Source organism: Rhopilema esculentum, chromosome 7, assembly GCF_057945365.1.
Source record: "Rhopilema esculentum isolate cy_ngs chromosome 7, ASM5794536v1, whole genome shotgun sequence".
Classification (NCBI taxonomy): domain Eukaryota; kingdom Metazoa; phylum Cnidaria; class Scyphozoa; order Rhizostomeae; family Rhizostomatidae; genus Rhopilema; species Rhopilema esculentum.
In genome coordinates, this window is record NC_142821.1 from 1,697,022 (window position 1) to 1,714,210 (window position 17,189).

At 34.6% G+C, this 17,189-nt stretch overlaps 2 protein-coding genes across 3 annotated transcripts; both read left to right on the top strand.

Moving 5' to 3' along the window:
* The first annotated feature begins 16 nt into the window (after nucleotides 1-16).
* Nucleotides 17-9,581, top strand: LOC135683992 (transducin beta-like protein 2). The gene is made up of 12 exons (XM_065199429.2): nucleotides 17-644; nucleotides 1,677-1,728; nucleotides 1,996-2,058; nucleotides 2,501-2,712; nucleotides 3,328-3,414; nucleotides 3,619-3,683; nucleotides 4,469-4,542; nucleotides 4,963-5,012; nucleotides 5,733-5,936; nucleotides 6,680-6,840; nucleotides 7,124-7,155; nucleotides 9,374-9,581. Exons 1-12 carry the CDS (start codon nucleotides 296-298, stop codon nucleotides 9,402-9,404), a joined length of 1,380 nt encoding a protein of 459 aa, XP_065055501.2. The 5' UTR covers nucleotides 17-295; the 3' UTR covers nucleotides 9,405-9,581.
* Nucleotides 9,582-9,732: 151 nt separating this feature from the next.
* On the top strand, nucleotides 9,733-17,189 carry LOC135683998 (alpha-1A adrenergic receptor). Of its 2 annotated transcripts, none has more exons than XM_089109470.1 (2): nucleotides 9,733-12,072; nucleotides 15,565-17,189. In XM_089109470.1, the coding sequence occupies exon 2, from the start codon at nucleotides 15,714-15,716 to the stop codon at nucleotides 16,773-16,775; it is 1,062 nt and encodes a 353-aa protein (XP_088965596.1). In that variant the 5' UTR covers nucleotides 9,733-12,072; nucleotides 15,565-15,713; the 3' UTR covers nucleotides 16,776-17,189. The 2 variants fall into 2 exon arrangements, with proteins under 2 accessions (XP_088965596.1, XP_088965597.1); XM_089109471.1 differs by lacking the exon at nucleotides 9,733-12,072 and adding an exon at nucleotides 12,080-15,237.

A 17,189-nucleotide genomic window follows, 5' to 3' on the forward strand; every position in this document is an offset into this window, starting at 1 on the left:
AAGGAAATATTTCTAGGCAATCTCGTAGAAGGTGACTGAACGGTGTAATTATTTCTTTCTGAAGATAGATTACTACAAGTGAACATAGAAGATAGAAACAGAGCCCCTTTCCTCAAGAGTTTTGATAGGTTCACGCCAACAAGTCAAGCCTCAACCTGGAAACGAGACATCAACACGATGACAATTTAGGCCATTTGATACTTCATTTGTACTTTTAGATTTTTGTGTTACTTGCCGACGCTTTGAGTTTTTTTCTGTGTTAGTTCTGTATCCACTAAGGTCATTGTCTTTAACGATGGGTGACGATACTGTAGATGGTTCCCAGGTTATTTCGATATTGGCATTAACTGCATTTTTGGGGGCGTTTGTCCTAGCCATTTTGGTTATCTTTAACAAGAAGAAGTCTTCTGGTGACGAAAAGGAAGAAAACGGCAAACAGGAAGATCCAAAAGCTGAAAAGAATGAAGCTGACAATGTAAATACAGGAGGGAAAAAGAGTTCTACTAAAGAAAAGTTCAAGACTAAGTCGAAAGATGTTGTTCTTTCCCACCCCATGTTGCTTACTACATTGAAAGGACACACAGGAAGAGTGACACATCTGGAGTTTAGCAAATGTGGAACCTATCTTGGTTCTTGCTCTGAAGGTAAGGCGCAAGCTCTCAAACTTATTGTGTAATTTGCTGTGAAAAATTGGTTAATTGGGTCCAATTTTTACATTTTAGATAGGAAATTATTATTTCTGACAGGATATGAAAATGACAAAAAGTTACATTTAGAAAAATTAAATCAACTTTTTAAATTTTCATCACACAAAATTATCAGTTTCTTAAGTTTTGGAATTCTGAGTCTAGAGTGTTTATAATTCATTTGCTTATAAGCAAAAGGTATGCTTACGAAGGGGCCCCAAAAAGTCCAGTAAATACTACGATAAGTCTTTTTTATGAAATTATTTTGATTTAAGCAGATCATCTAGTTTAAACTTTGCATAATCAGTTGCTGAAGACTTTCCATTTTCATTTCAATATTGAAACAAAAAACTTAATGTATTAGCTGCAATAAAATTATTCACATAAATCCTCTAAAAACATCCTCAGAAAAACATAATCAAGTACTTTAGTTAATGTAAGAAAATTTTATATTCTTAAACAATTAATGTGCAATTGGATAGGAATGAAAGCATTAGAATATGTGTGGTTTACCAATAAACTGTCTTTATTGAATATTCTGAAATTAAGCTTATAGTGTGATCCAGTATGGAATAGATAGATTTGCAACATCATTGTTAGCTGATAAAAATAGCATATATTGCAATTTCATTACCTGTTTTTGAGATAAGGCTGATTTTAATCTGCCATGTATGACATTAAATTGGTTAGCACAAAGGCAATTTCCTGTTATAGCTTCAAGTTTGTATCATGAAAAATTGAATTCATTTGATATGTATTGTGACTATAAGAATCCAGTCTAGTTTCATCTAAACTATAATTTCTTGAACAATAGTTCAAGATAGCTCTGCTTTTTGTATATTGTCAAATTACTTATGGAGCTTTTGCAGTAAAGCAAGATTAGCAGATGAAAACAACAGAACTGTAAAGATGAATATATAGAGGTAGTTAGTAATATGTATTAAAAAGATTTGAACATAACAGATATTTCAGTTCTTGCTTTTCTTGTAGACAGAACAGTCAGGTTGTGGACAGCAAAGGATTTTGACAAGAAAGATCACAAGTAAGCTTTTTCTGTAGCTGATATTTTCCTCTATAATCCCAATAATCTATGGTTTGTTTATCCTTACGAAGTAACCTTGTTTTAACAGAAAGTAACATTTTATTTCAATAAACACTAACCTGAGTTTTCTAGACATCAGAAGTCTATCTCAGCGATAGGAATTCTGAGTCAGACAAAAAAGTCTAAAATTTCTTTTTAAAAGATGTACATACAAGAAAATTAATTATTTATGAATGCTGTTATTGTATCATATTTATTTTCAAAAAGGTACGTAAGAGCAAATGTTGACTTAGATCATGCCAATGCAGTCTCATTCAGCCCTGATTCAAGGTGAGCTTGTATTTGCATTTCAGTTATTCAGTTATTAGTGGGTTTTTCTATTTTTCCTCAAAATATACCACTGAAGAAAAAGTTTTTTCATTTATCCATTCAATCATTCACTAAATAATTACTTAGTTTATTTATTCATCCATCATTATTCAGTTCTTTACTTTATTCAGAAACTCATTAGTTTACTTATTCATATATTCATTCATTCATCCATTATGCAAAGACCAGCGTAACAGTACCTTATTGTTTGAAAAGAACATTTCTCAGTTTAAGTGGTGAAATCACATCAATGTATTGTAACAAAAATCTTCTGGTTTCTTTGTTTTGAGAAGTCCTTTCGAAAATTATGATAAAATTAATTCCCTTTAGACTTAAGGTTATTTTCAAATTTTGTTAACCTTTTTTTTGCTTGATAGTTGACAATGTCACTCTATTTCTTCAGAGCTTTTGTATCATCACTTGCGGTGGATAACACAATAAGAATTTTCAAAATATCCAAAAAGAAAGATGGATTGGCATCTGTTTCATCAGATACAGAAAATGATTTTCCAAAGATTCATAAGACTGAGATCATAGATGTTGGGATTTCCTCCACCGGAAAATTTATAATGTCGGCTAGCAAAGATACCACAATCATTATTTGGTCTTTGAAAGGTTTGTACTCTTAATTCCCGCATAATTGTCCCCTGCTTATTTTTTTCAAATAAGTTTCTGACCCCCCTGCTCTTATTTAGGAACCCCTCCCCCCCCCCCACTTATTGAATTTACAATTTTTGTAGGAGAGCCCTCCAAAAAGGCTGAGTTGGTTGGTAAAAGTAGTAGAACATTATTGTTCTGTTTTGTTTTGAAACTATCATCTTGATGTTTATGGGTATTTTTCCTTTAACACTGCTTGGTACTCTTTTACACCAAATTTCTAGCCCCCCCTACTTATTTCGACCCCCCCCTCCTTATTCGGGATCTAAGAGTATTTTGTTCTTGAGATTATCCATCGCTTTTTGCTTCAAAATAATCTGGATACACTTATGCTGCAGTATAGTCTGAGTCTGACCACAGCTTCTTACCTGTCTGTTTTTCTAATCGTTTTTGTCAAAGCAGAATATCAAAGCTTTTGTTAAGTTTTTGTATTGTTTTTAACTGCTAGCGAGAGGGTTCTTTAATGATGGATAGACTAACTATTGGATAATGACTTTAACTTGAATTTTTCTTTGTTTAGGATTTTCAACCTACCTTGGATGTGTAGTATGTGATCTTTCTATTTTGCCACAGGTGAAGTTCTAGCCAAAATTGACACACTTTTGATCTATAATTCTCATGCAAGGGTATCTCCAACTGGTACATTGGTTGCAGCATCAGGTATTTGGTTGTCCTTGCTACTTTTGATAATTATTTTGCACAAGGGGAGTGAGTCTTTGTCATCTATTTTGTAATCATTTCCTTTACAGATGTTAGGTTTCCTTGTTTCCTCCTCGACTGAGTTCTTCCACGTTTTTTTGTCAACTTGCTGGTCGAGTACTGTCTATTCATGTGTAAATAATTATATCTTGTTGAAATTTTAAGGATTTGCATCGGATATCAAAATGTGGAGTGTTGAGTTTGACAAAGGGAATGGAAGCTTCAAGCAGGTGAGAATTTGTAAGAACGGATAACTTCCTGAAATGTTTGATAAACCATCAACAAAGAAAATCGTTTGATAGTCATAATTTTCTGTGAAACACTGCTAAGTATTATTTTAAAAATATTTGTTTTTTATTCTACTTCTGACCATTTATTACATTCATTTTGTGAATAAAACTGAAAATTAGATTTATTTATTATACTTTGTAAAATTTGGTAAAAAGTTTTGTTGCCAGTTTCAAGCACCAAATCATGTGCATGACAGTTTTTCGAATTGGATGGTATATTAAACATAGTAGTTGCTGACCATAAATGGCCTCTTGACTAAGACAGGCTGCAGGTTCGAATCCAGGCTTGGTTTATAATTTAGACACAGGCCTCAGTCTACCCAGCAACTACAATGGCTGCCAAAAGTTTTGGTTCACTATCGTCAGTTTTCATAGGCAAATTCTGCCATCGCCCTCCCTCTACTGTTGGTTTACTACAAAGCAACATAAGGGGTTAGGAAGCTCATTTTTTCCGGTGACCTGTATGATATTTGTCTATACTATAAACATTGTTTAGGGGTGAGGGATGCGGAACAATAGGTATTCGGGAAAAGAATCGAAAGATCTATAAACACAATTGAAATTGATGGCAAACTCTGTAGGTAAGGAACTACTTTTGTTGGCCAAGACTAGTCCTAGTATCCCTACTGAGAGCAAGACAAGCGTGATTTCCTACATACAGACAGTATATCTGACTCATCTGACTAGCATTAATAACGAACCCTTAACAAATCTTCATTTTCCAGGTTTCCCGCGCCTTGGAACTTAAAGGCCACTCAGCCGCGGTTCACTCGTTCTCATTCTCTGATGATTCAAAAAGGTCAGTTTACCACTTGTGATGACAACATCTGTCATTGGCATTAATTCATGTCATAGCTAAGTTGATTGAGTTAACTCTAAAGATTTCTACTTTTAAGGGCAAGACTCGTCGATCTTCTCTAGGATTCGACCTTTTTAAGGGAACCAGATAAATGCAACGTAAAGTATATTGTGTAATTCCCAAGTAATATCAGTGCGGTCTACAGACAAGGTCTGGAATGCTTGCATTTTTTCTGTTGTCTTTTTATTTGTTACTCTAGTTGGTGACCCTAAGTTCCACGAAGAAACACACGCTTTCACACCCTAATGCAAATTTTCCTACCCTAAAGCTTTTCATTCAGTAACGATTGTTGTTCTAGGTAATATGTTAGCCAGCTTGATATTACCTATACTTGATTGCCAACCTTATGATTACCTTTAGAGTTGCCTCCATGTCAAAAGACGGAACTTGGAAATTATGGGATGTTGATGGTATGACAATATTCAGCGAACATTTTGGTCATAAATTTAGAAATGATCATTTTTACGCTGTTTTAATTAAAGAGGAGATTAATTTGAAGCAAAGTTTTAAGGTTTCGTTGATCAATGTGGAAACAGACAAAACAAACAAATGATTGTCAATAATTAGAGATTATTTTTTTCGTTGCACTTTTGAGTGGTTATAGCAACCAAGGATTAATTTTGGCTTTAAAACGTGCAGAATATTTAATGGAATGAATATATTTAAACACCATATTGACGACGTCGTTGAAAGCGATTTAAAAGAGCCGCTAAAGCGAATCCAAGAGTTTGTTTAAATATTTTCTTAATGCCAGTTTTGCTGTGTGCTCATATCTAATTAAAGGATATTTAGGCTATTAGAAGCTAGGCATCTGTTTGAAATCATGATCATGAGCATGAAACTTGTGAAAGTTTGCTAGAAAAGATAGATAATACGATAATACGCAATATGAAGTGCGTACAACGCATGTACCCAATGATGTCTGCCAATATCAGAACTGCAGAAAATTTAAGGGAATACTGTTCTATATTTATCTTTCTATTTCAATTTTATTCATACCTTTTTGCACGAAGCCTTTCTCAATCCCCAGCAAAACCAGTACAGCATCCAAAATCTCAATAATGTTGGTTAGAAATGTTGGTCTCTCTATTTGTCAGTCATTCTAACATTTTCTTTCTTTCTTCCCACAGTCAACTACCAACAAGGCCAAGAAGCTTATCTGCTCTTCACAGGCTCTTACGCGTCATATTTTCCCGAACCTATCAAACTCGATGCCGGATCAATTTCAATATCCCCTGATGCTTTTACAGTTGCCATTGCCAACGGAAAGTCTTTTATTTTGATTGACACGATTGCGAAGGACACATCGGACCTTTTGGAGGATGTCCATGGAGGTAGAACATACACCTTTTTGCTATACAGTTGTGTTGACCCTTTTGCTGCGATCTTAGACTTTTAAACGCGTGTAATAATGGAGGTATTCTCCAGTTGCCGCAGGGCTAGCGCTTTAAAAACTGAACAAGATATTGGTTGGTACAATGGTCATGTTGGTTGTTGGTGTTCCAATAAAGTAAAGTTTTATCCTTCAAAAAGCTAGCTAATTTTAATTGAGTAAAGCAGTCCCTCCTTTCCCCGAGGATCTTTTCTTGGGTGTTGTTTTGAGAAGTCAAGGGGGGCCTTTTTAGCACTGTTAAACAAGCTCTTAGGGAATTGCCTTACCTACTGATAGAATGTCTGTGATGATCAATGTGCTTTGTTCTTTACTTCTGCCTGTCTTGCATTCTTAGTGTGTAATTATGCTGCATTTTCACCTAAACTTGCAACAGTTCTCTAATAAATTCTTTCATTCTAATTAAACTACAAGTTTTGATTATAAACCAATTCCAAGAGAGATAATTTTCCTAGCGATAATTTTTCCACAACGCCAGTTAGTTACCTTACAGCTATCCGTCCTTACCTTGATCCTAACCTTGCCCAATGTAAAGTATATTTCATCCTTTTCTCCAATTAAATTGTTGAAAAAGGTCTTTTTATTTCATGGGTATTGATTAAAGCATAATCTAAACCGGTGACGTTTATTTAGCCTTTTTACTGACTTTGCTTTGGCTGCTCTAAGGATGAACATCTTACATTGCAGATGAAATAAACTGCTTAACTTGGAGTCCGGATTCTCGAATGTTGATCTCATCAGGGTCATCAGACCGAACAATCCGCGTCTGGCATAATCCAATCGGGGCAAGAGCTTTTCTTGATGATCTCAAACAGAAGTTATCAAAAGTCAAATCCGATTCACACAAGGTTTGCACATTTTACATAATTCTGTTTTTGTTTATACAATACAAGAAGATGGTATTTTATGAAGCAATATCTTTACATCTATATATCCTTTATATGATTTATAAGATATACCTTTATGGAGATTTATATTTTCTTTTCCTAGAATTTCTTTCAGGTTGAAGCTCTATTAGCTTGTATAGCTGTAAAAAGAACGATTTGTTAACCACAATTGAGTTCTTAAGTAAATATACCTTCACATTTGTGTTACGTTTGTGATGATCACACTTTTTTGTTGCGTTTATAGGAACGAATTGAACAACAAATTAAAGACACAAAGTAAGTTTTATCTTGTTAGCCAGCGAAATTTTAGAAGCTGAATTTACTGAAAGCATCCAAATGGTTGAATTTGAGACTACTTAGTGCTACTATCTTTAGACTTCTATAATGCTGCGCCAATCTCTTTTTCCTGGAGAAGCAAACGTCTTTTTAAACGCTACAGTGATAAACGAATCGATAGAAACATATTGCAGACAAATGTTTCTAGAATTTGTGCCCTTTTTCATGATAGTTTTGATTATTGTTTGCAACCAGAGGTGAATTGAAGCATTAGCATAAACAAATGGCATCATATTCTTGATCACTGTAATGGCTTTCATCTCAATAAAGCTCAGACTTATTTTGCTCGAGCTTAAACATGCGGGGAGCCTATTTCTCCATCTTTTTCTTCCACTGATGAAGCTAGTCAAGTTTTTATTTGTTTGCGGTCAATCACTTTTTGGGTGATGGATTTGTATGGGCCTAACGCCTCTCATTTCTTGCCTGTTAATCTCTATGTTGAACATTCGGTGTCTTTTCTTACTTTGTTGTTATGGCTGATCTTGGTCAATCTAAGGTTTGCTGGTCTCAAAATTTCCATGGTGCTTCTAGACAAACCATCTGCAATGTCTGTCATGTTCTATTGAAAGACCATTGCTTTCCAAACTCCAAGCAATATTTATAGCTCCAAAATCAACAAGAATTGTTCATTCTCAAGGTTATATTGCGAAATGGCAAGCTTTAACTCAGTTGATTTCAATACGCAGTCACATATGAGCCATCATTAAAATCTAAATAAGATTTGGATCAAATTTTCATATGGATTTAATTAACTTGAACAGACATTCATTTTTTCTTAATTTTAACTTGATGGGAAATATTCGCAGTTGTAATCATGTTAATATTTCATTATATCAGAAAACTGTCTTTTTTATTAATCTCAGCCTTTGACTACAAATATGTTGCTAAAATACTCAATTTCGTCTTTCTACCAAGTGCATTGTTGCTTAGTATTTAATCTATGTTGTCAAATTTTTTAGTTTACAAGCTGATCCTTTATGAGTCTTTGGACATAATTTGATCCATATTTTTCAACCTAACTGTCGAAAAAACACACAAAAACCGCCAACTTGTTTAATTATGTTGAATTTTCAAGATTTGTGGTACGAAATGGAGAAGAAAATAATTTTTCTCTTCCTTTCTTTACCTACAAAGTTCTCTTTGGCCACTGTAGTAAGCCTCTTAAAAAAGAACATCTGGAAACCAAAGCCTTCTCATTTTCGTCTGTCCTTGCGATGTTCGGCAATTTTTCTGCTGTCACTAGAATTATTTTGAATATATTTAAGCGAAAAAGCAGCTATCTATTCCGTGATTCCAGGGTTTGGTTGCCACATTTGTATTTGCTTTTTGTGACTTGCACCTTTAAACATATTTCTAATCTTTCAATTTAACGTTACTACTAATCTTATACATCGTTATACAAAGAAGACCCGAGGGGATATCATACTAAAAGTAACTGCCAACGGATGTATTCTTTGTTTAGCTCTCTATGTGACCAGTTTAACCAGTTTAGCTCTCAATTTAATAACAAAATCTATCATAAAACTGCCAGTGATTACCCTGGATCTTATCAGCATTAATTTCCACTAAGGGTGTTTGTATTTTGTGTCTGATTTCTCAATCGCTTTCACTTTTGGTATGAAATTTACCTGTCATTTTCTATCACGTGTAATTTCTCTCATTTTCTATCACGTGTAATTTCTCTCATTTTCTATCACGTGTACTCTCTCTTATTCTTTATCATGTGAATTTCCTCTCATTTACCTGTCACTATGTAATTAGAACAATGCTTCCTTCATATCCAAAATCACTTGTCTTTAACAGTCTGATGCCTTCAATGTTTGAAAATCACCACTTCAAGTCATTCTTGAAAAGTTTCATTATAACAATATATTATTTAAGAATTGTTAAAATAATGATTTCATTTTACTTTCTAGATTTATTTTCTGTTTGCTTTCACCAGCTTAGTTAAAAATACTTTTGCCCCTAAAGAAAATATGTTATTACATTCTTTTGTGTTTTTCCTTACACATACTCTAGTAAAATCAAGCATCTAAATACGATCACAAGGGCATTCTTCTACCAAACCAACCTTTGAAGACTACATTATTTCCTTAAACAACAAATTCCTTCTATCTCAGTTGATCTACGTAAATATCCTTTTCTATCTTTTTAACAGGTTTTATCTGAAGTCAATTGGAGAGAGTTGATGAGGAATTCAAAATCAGACAAAATTCTGCTTAAAAAGAACTTTAATAATTGGACTGTTGTCAAAAATGTGAGCCATGCTTTTCTAGATTTAGTATTCTAAAGAGAAATTCTAAACTTTCATATTAACAAAGCCTTTAGACATTTTATTAAAGTTTATAACTCACATATAACTCAAAGAGAAGTTTTTTTGCAAAAGAAAGGTTCTATGTCAAGTTAAATAACTCATAATATCCGTCATTTGAGACACGCAGTAGGAGGAAGATTTTCCTTATAATGCTCAACGGAATTTACAGCTGTGCATCTTTGTTTTTTTGCAAAGGCCTTCGTTAAGTAATCCCCTTTTTAACAACAAATGGTTCTAAGATATTCGGTTCTCTGCAGCAGACAAGCTTGTTAGGTGCATTTAGGTTTTCTAATCTTTGAGCACAAAAAGTCAGTGACGATTTTTACAAAGAGTTCATTAGAGTACTAGAAAATTTATATCAACAACTTTTGTTCCGCTTTGTACACATTCTGTCATCTCAAATGTGTTGATTGTGGATTTCCACGCTTTTCATTTAGCATAGGAGCTCTGTCATTGTCTGTTTTTCAAAAATCCTCCAATGATTGCATTATTTAAAGTCTACTACATTCATAAAAATTTGTAATAAAACTCATCTCTCTTCATAATTTTGCTTCCTTCTAGTTTTAGTTCTAGTCCTACTCACTCCGTCTTTCTCTTTTTAGTTCATAAAAACCTATTTCTATGGTGAATTTGGAGTTTGTTTAACGTATTAATGTGTCATGAATGGCTGTCTCTGCATAGAATTAATCTCTTCCTTCTTCCACGTTCTCTGCCAAGGACTTCTAGTTAGGCAAGAGGGACAAATTACTCCATGAAAAATCTTGTATAGAAAATCTTTGGTAGAATTCCAATTTTTTGTCTGTAAATTCCTTTGTTTTGGTGGAGATCTCGTGCGCTATTTGCAAGAGTGGATCTCCCCTCGATCCAATACAATGCATTCTTGTACCAGAATATACTTGTTGACATTTTGGCAACTTGTTTCTACTTCGTGACTCCACATATCTGGAGCAGTTTCCACCACACTAGCACTCACTAGCACTCTCCATCAATCTAGAAAGAAACGAGAGGCATTTTACTAAGCATCTTTGATGCCATATTACTGTTGCAGCCGTAGCGTCATTTTAGAGGAAAATCACTGATTATGCTCAACGTATTATTTTCATACCTATAAAATGTATTTCAAGATTCGAATGCCAGCAAAGTTGTACACCTCCATTTCATCATTTAATTAGATCAAGATAAGATTATACTACTTTATGTTGATAAGAAAAATTATTGTTACATTTTTTAAATTCTTGATGTGCCTTGCAGAGGTTCTAGAAAATCTAATGTTTTCCTTACGTGCATCAGAAGAGCAATACCATGCATTATTCCCTTCGTTGCTTCAAAAATTTTCCCAGTGGTGTTAAAATCTTGACGGAATTTTGTGATGTCAAGACAAGTTATCAAGGAAGTTGAAAAGGGAGTAAATTTATTCATTTCGTTCTTCATTAAGCTTTTAATTTTCATTCATAGACACTCATCAGTGTTGAAATTAATAATTCAATATTAAAAAAAGTTTTTGTATAGTCTTGAACAGCAATAATTGGTGTAAATTGGAAAGCATTCATTTTTTATCGCATATGGTACATTTCTTAACGCATATGGCCAAGACAAAGGCAAGGTTAATGTTTTGCTTAGGTAGGACAACGCTGCCAAGGAATTATAATGGAGATTGAAGCTGTGTGAAACACAAGACGAAATGAACAAGCTTCACGCAAATAACAGATCGCAAAACGTTAGTTTTTAAGAGTTGTCTTGTTTCTTTTCATGTGTTTGCTTCCTCTTAGAAATGAAAATAAATGCGTGTTATAGGCCAAAGAATGAGTGCTTGCTTCAGATATTGACGTCCTTTTGCGCTTGTTTCAGTTTGAGACTGTTACAAAACATGCTGAATGAATGATGCAGGTGAAAAGAAAAGATGAGTAAAATTTTTATCTCCAAAGGAACTGAGCCAGTTTATTGGGAATGATTGCTTTATGGCATGAAAACAAGTTAGTGGTTGGATGAAGTTCCTTGGAAAACGCGATCCAAATCGCTGTTGCAGCATTTTGATGAATGCTAATAAATCCGAAAATTATATTCTTATCTTTTTGTTAAGTCAAGTATGCAGCATGCATGAATAATTGATTTAGCTCACATCACCGTTGGGAATATAAGCCTGCAGCGATTGTCTGATCAAGGGTTATTGTTATTCGCCGTCTGCTGGTTGCATTCAATTTTCTAAAAGGACGCTTATTACTCATTTCACAAGATCATTTTATTTGAAAGAGTCGGAATCGCAGCTTCATCTTGCTGTCAAGAGGTTTGTAGCATAAATATCGTGAGATTTGTCATACGTAGCTGCATCAAAGTGCACCTCATGTATTGAAAACCAAATAGTAGGTTTCAATAATTTGTCAAAATCATTGTCTCCACGTGAAATCATCGTAAACATCTATTGACTTGAAAAGAGATTTCGTTTGAAAAACGCTTTGGAGGCCTCCGTGCATTTTATCTTGCGTGTAGGCTTTGCTGCACAGGGGCCAAGCTGCATTGCAAGAACGCCGGGTCGTTTGATGAAGGTAAGGGTTTTGCATAAGTAAATTTGCTTATTCTCGGTAAATTGATAAATCGTTAAAAGATCCAATCATATATGCATGTTTCAGCCAATCGACACTGCTGGTTACTGGTTTGTTTCTCAAATCAAATTTTTCATGAATAGCTTGTGATAGGTAGTTAAGATGGACCGTTTCAGCAAGTTTTTATGAAGTTTCATAAAATAATGTTTGTCACTCTTGAGGAATTTTATTTGTATTTTATAGATTGATTTGTCGGTTGGTCGGTCGGTCGGTCATTGTTAGCTGAAAGTTTTGATTTATATTAAATTTCGATATTTTCATCATATGAATTAGTTGATAAGAATGATGCTGAAAGTATTATGATCATGATAAATTATTGCAGAGGTAGTTTCACTAGCGGAGCTATTAGTCCCTTTCTGCTATTGAAGGATTTAATATATGATTTATTCCACAATAAGCAGGCATTGACTTCAAAGGGCATTGATTAGCCCCTCCCTATTGATTTCATAATTCCCTTATTGTTTGTTTTTTACACCAGTTCACTATTGTTTAGGCTGTTCAGTTCACGCCTCGTTGATTATGCAATTGAAAAAACTCCTTAAGCGTCTGGCCCGTCAGCTTCCCAAGAGGAATTAAAACTATAGTTCCTTTATGCTGTAACAAGTCAAAGAAACAAGAAAAACCGGTTAAACCAGTAAGAGTTGCCAATAAATTTTTGCAGTAATTGAATAATTTGTATCAAAAAACAGAGCTGAATATTCCGAACTGTTGGGAGTTCGTTTTTGCGTTCTTCGCATTGAAAAAATGGATTCTGTATTGTAGCTTACGTAAATATATTTCGCTTCGTTGCCATTAATCTCACAACATTCTACTCCATCACCCTACCATATCTCTCCAGATTTGCTGTCTCTTTGAGGAATAAGCTAGATATAGCATATATAGTTTGTGACAGAGCGCACAATAACTTTTGGTATAGTATATGTAACCCTATGGTGTTGATAAAGTGGCTAAAAGGATTAAATCTTAGTAAATTATTAGGGGCTCGGGTCCCCCCACGGCACACCAGAGCCAAGTTTTATTCGTATACAACAAAAGAAGAATATTACATTGATTCTGTAATTATGCACAATATTTCAACAGCGTTTGCTTTCTTAGTTTTTAGTCACAAGGCTATATAAGGCTTGTGGCACCTTGTCATTATTTTATTTATGCGATGCATTAGCTGGAAAATTTTTAAGTCATATAGATCTCGTAGTTTTAGAAAGTTTGATTCCTTGTTTAGGGCATCAGCTGAAAAGCGACAATCTTTAGAAAGAAAGATCTTGAATATTACATTTTGCATCGTCTGCAAATCTTTAAAGTGTTTTGTTTAGGCTAAAAAATTTTGCCAGACTATAGGCCTCAATGAAGTAGCTTATTTTTGAATTCACAAGATAATCATATAGTGTTTTCAGGAATATAATGTGCTTTTACTAAGATAGTTGAGTATAAATTTTGATGCCAAGACATTTGATCTCATCTTGAGAGCTTGAAGGGTTCTTCCCCCCTTTCCGAGGACAAATGCATTGGTGTTTAATAGTTTGTGTGACGGCTTGAATATACCGCTTGTTTTTCCAGGATTTCCGTTCCAAATACATCGATATCTCTTTTGGAGCACTGAAATCTACCTAGCCTAAATAGTTACTATAAACTTTTTTAAAGAAAGATATCAAATTGGCCAGTTTAAAGTTAAGGATGTCAATAATTTTGTTTATACACTCTTTTTTTTATAGGAACCAGTAAATTAAATTCAGGCTAGATGTTCTTAATTTTTCTCGAAAAATTGTTCTTAATTTATTCAAAACTTTTTACCAATTTTGAGGCTCGTTTTCGTATAAAATTGTTCTTATAAAAAAGAATGTATATGCAAAAAATAAAAAAAAGGGGGCTGTTTTATTACGACTATTTTCAATCTTGTGATGATAGCTTCAATTCCGTATTATTCAATAGGATGCATTAGTAAAAAATAATGTTGAGGAAACACAGCTGGTTTGTATTAAAAGGGCTATGTCCAATTTGATTAATGATGTTAGACCAAAAGTTTTCAAATACGCGAAGCTTCCTAATACATGAGGCTCTCTAGCAACTTATCATATCACCATGCTTACAAAGAAACACCTCAAATGAATGTACCAGGTGAATAGGAGGCGTAAATTTTAAGTTGGCATTTCTTTTTTAATCATAACAAGAACATTCGTCAAATCAATGAATAATTAATTCATATTTTCGACAGGTGTTGCTTCTGGTGATAACAGAACACTATAGAGAGGCATCAGATGGCTAGGCTTAAACCAAGGCGCTAATGAGTGACTTTGTGAAGCATACTGTTTACGTAAATTGAACGTAGAAGTCTTAAGATCTTATTTGTATCTTGCCTAAAGAAACAGGGTTGATATATCAAGGATATTGCATAAGATGCAACCAAAGCAGGAATACAAAGAGATTATTCCTAATCTCTAAGTTAAATATTCAGGCGGCATCATTTTCTTTAAGAATTTGTGGTCATTTTGGTCTGTTGCGATACAGTAAAATACTTGATTGCTTGCAAGATTGCTGTTTTACGTCATTGTTGGTTTTAATGCGTTTTTCAAACATCTGCGACGAATTGTGATGATTTTTTATAGTTTACGAAACTTTGTAGGTAACCATTATGATGTATTCATACAGTTATATGTTTGCTTTTCTCCTGTTGCTGGAGAAATAAATAAAAGAACTAATGAAAGAAATATGATCAACTTTTGACCTGATAAATTTCACAATCATTTACCGATGCTGCACCGCTGTGAACCATAAAAGCAACTTCGTTTTGCAGTTCAGTTCTCTCATATAGAATTTGAGAATTTTGCTAAACAGTCCAGAATCATACTTTAGACTTTTGATTCATTTGAGAGTGGTTCTAAGCAAAGAAAGAAACTGCTCTTAATAAAACATTGTCTGAGAAATCAAATGACAAGTTCACCTCTCATTGGCATATGGGACACGCTTTAGGAATTCTTCTCACTTAGAATAGCTATACATTTCACGACATTGTTTATACCAAGAAAGGACGAGATGAAGAGTTCGTGGTTGACATTCAGTGCTTGGAAATAATAAGAAATTGTATGACGTCATGATGGAAAATCTTGACGGGTATGCAACTTGTATGACGTCATGATGGAAAATCTTGACGGGTATGCAACTGGCTCATACCTGTTTGCAGTCTCTATGAATAATACTTTGATCACATGTTGTTCATGAAGGCATTGAACTACTAAATCGTTTATCAAGCTCGTTATGCTTCACCACAATCCTTTACCTGTTGGTTCATTGTCCTCATTCAATCATTTTGCCTATTTTGCGCTTAATTGAAACATTTCGCCAAGTATATTACATCATTTTATAAGTGGTTTGTTGGTGTGAATAACGAGTTCAATTAATGTGCTTCAGAATTGACTATTTTCTCACATTTGTCTTTAGGATTGGGCATAAAAGGGAATACTTATTTTCACTGCACACTAAGATCACAATTGTTTGGCAAAGCATTTTGATGTAACAAGGGACAGCTGCACCACTAAGATATCGCGGAGCTTCGATCAGAAGCCAAGAGTTTATTATTGTTGTCCATAATGTCAAACAATTCCAGGACTGTAGAAGCCGTGTTGCAAGGGCCAGGACGATCTATAAACGCTTCACACGGGAAACTTTACTTGCCCAAGTCGAATTCTACCCCATTGCCTTTCACACTGATTTTCGGAATGGTTGGTGTTTTCGTCATTCTTTTCAATGGCCTAATCATCCTGACTTTTATCAAAAGACGTGAGATCCGCAAGCGTAAAAGCCATCGCTTTTTGCTGAGTTTGTCCGTGGCAGATTTTCTAGTCGGTGTTAGCAGTCTCGGCTACTTGCTTAGCATCAAATCAAGTCTTAGTGTTGTGTCAAAACGAGTATCAACGATTGCTTTAGGATTTTCACTAGAAACATCCATATTCAGCTTGTGCTGTATCACCTACGAAAGACTTGTTGGAGTGAGAGATTCTCTCAAGTACCAGGAGCTCGTGACGTCATCAAGAGTAAATGCAGCAATAATTTTCACGTGGATGCTTTCTGCTGGAATGACATCTGTGCAAGGAGCTGCAGCATTTACAATAGACGATGGCAAGTACTTTGAGATAAACGGTATTGTCATAGTCACACTGTCATTGACAATGTCAGTGTTCCTCAGTGTCGTGTATGTTTATCTCTACAAAGAAATTCGTAGACATAGAAGGGACATCAGAAGCAAATCAGTGTCTCAGTCGAACTCAATCGACATTGACATGATTCCAACAAGGTCACTCGAATACACACTTGATATCGACAACGGGAATTATGACGTAGCTCAAGACCCGGTGCTTTGTGATCAAAAGACAGTGCGCAAAAGATTGCTCTATGTTAGTAAGGAGAGGCGCTCGTTAGTGCTGTGTTCCTTCATTGTTTGCTCGTTTATAATATGCTGGGCACCCATCACGGCATTTTTCGCAGGGCTGTTATTAGACATTGAATATATAACCAGAGATCGCATGCTGTACTTGAGTTCGTCTTTCGTTCTGTTAAATTCCCTTTTGGATCCTGTAATATACTTTGCATTACGTAAAGATTTAAGACGCGCGGCATTGGCTGTTTTATGCAAACGAGGCACTACAAGATAAACGGTTATTAAGACAGCTTGTCAGTAGACACAGAAAGCCTCGGTATCAAAATTCTGCAGAAACCAGACAGAAAGATGATTTAACTTTACACAACTTGAAGGGTCTCCAATCCTTCCAAACTTTACACTAGTTGAAGGGTCTCCAATCCTTCCAAATTGTTATGACTATGATCTAATTACTATGAAGTTGGTTCCTACAGCTGTTTGTTAGTTGAAGACAAAAACACTCAATAATCTTTCCTCGTTAACAGATATTTCTCGTTTATATTGTAAATATTAGACTTGATTGTCAATTGAGAATTGTGTTAACAAATTAGGTTAATTATGCAGAAGTGTGTTTTTATCGCTCAGAGTAGATGATAGTTATATTGAAGAGCTAGCTGTATCAAATTATTTATGATTTAGCTTGCGTGTA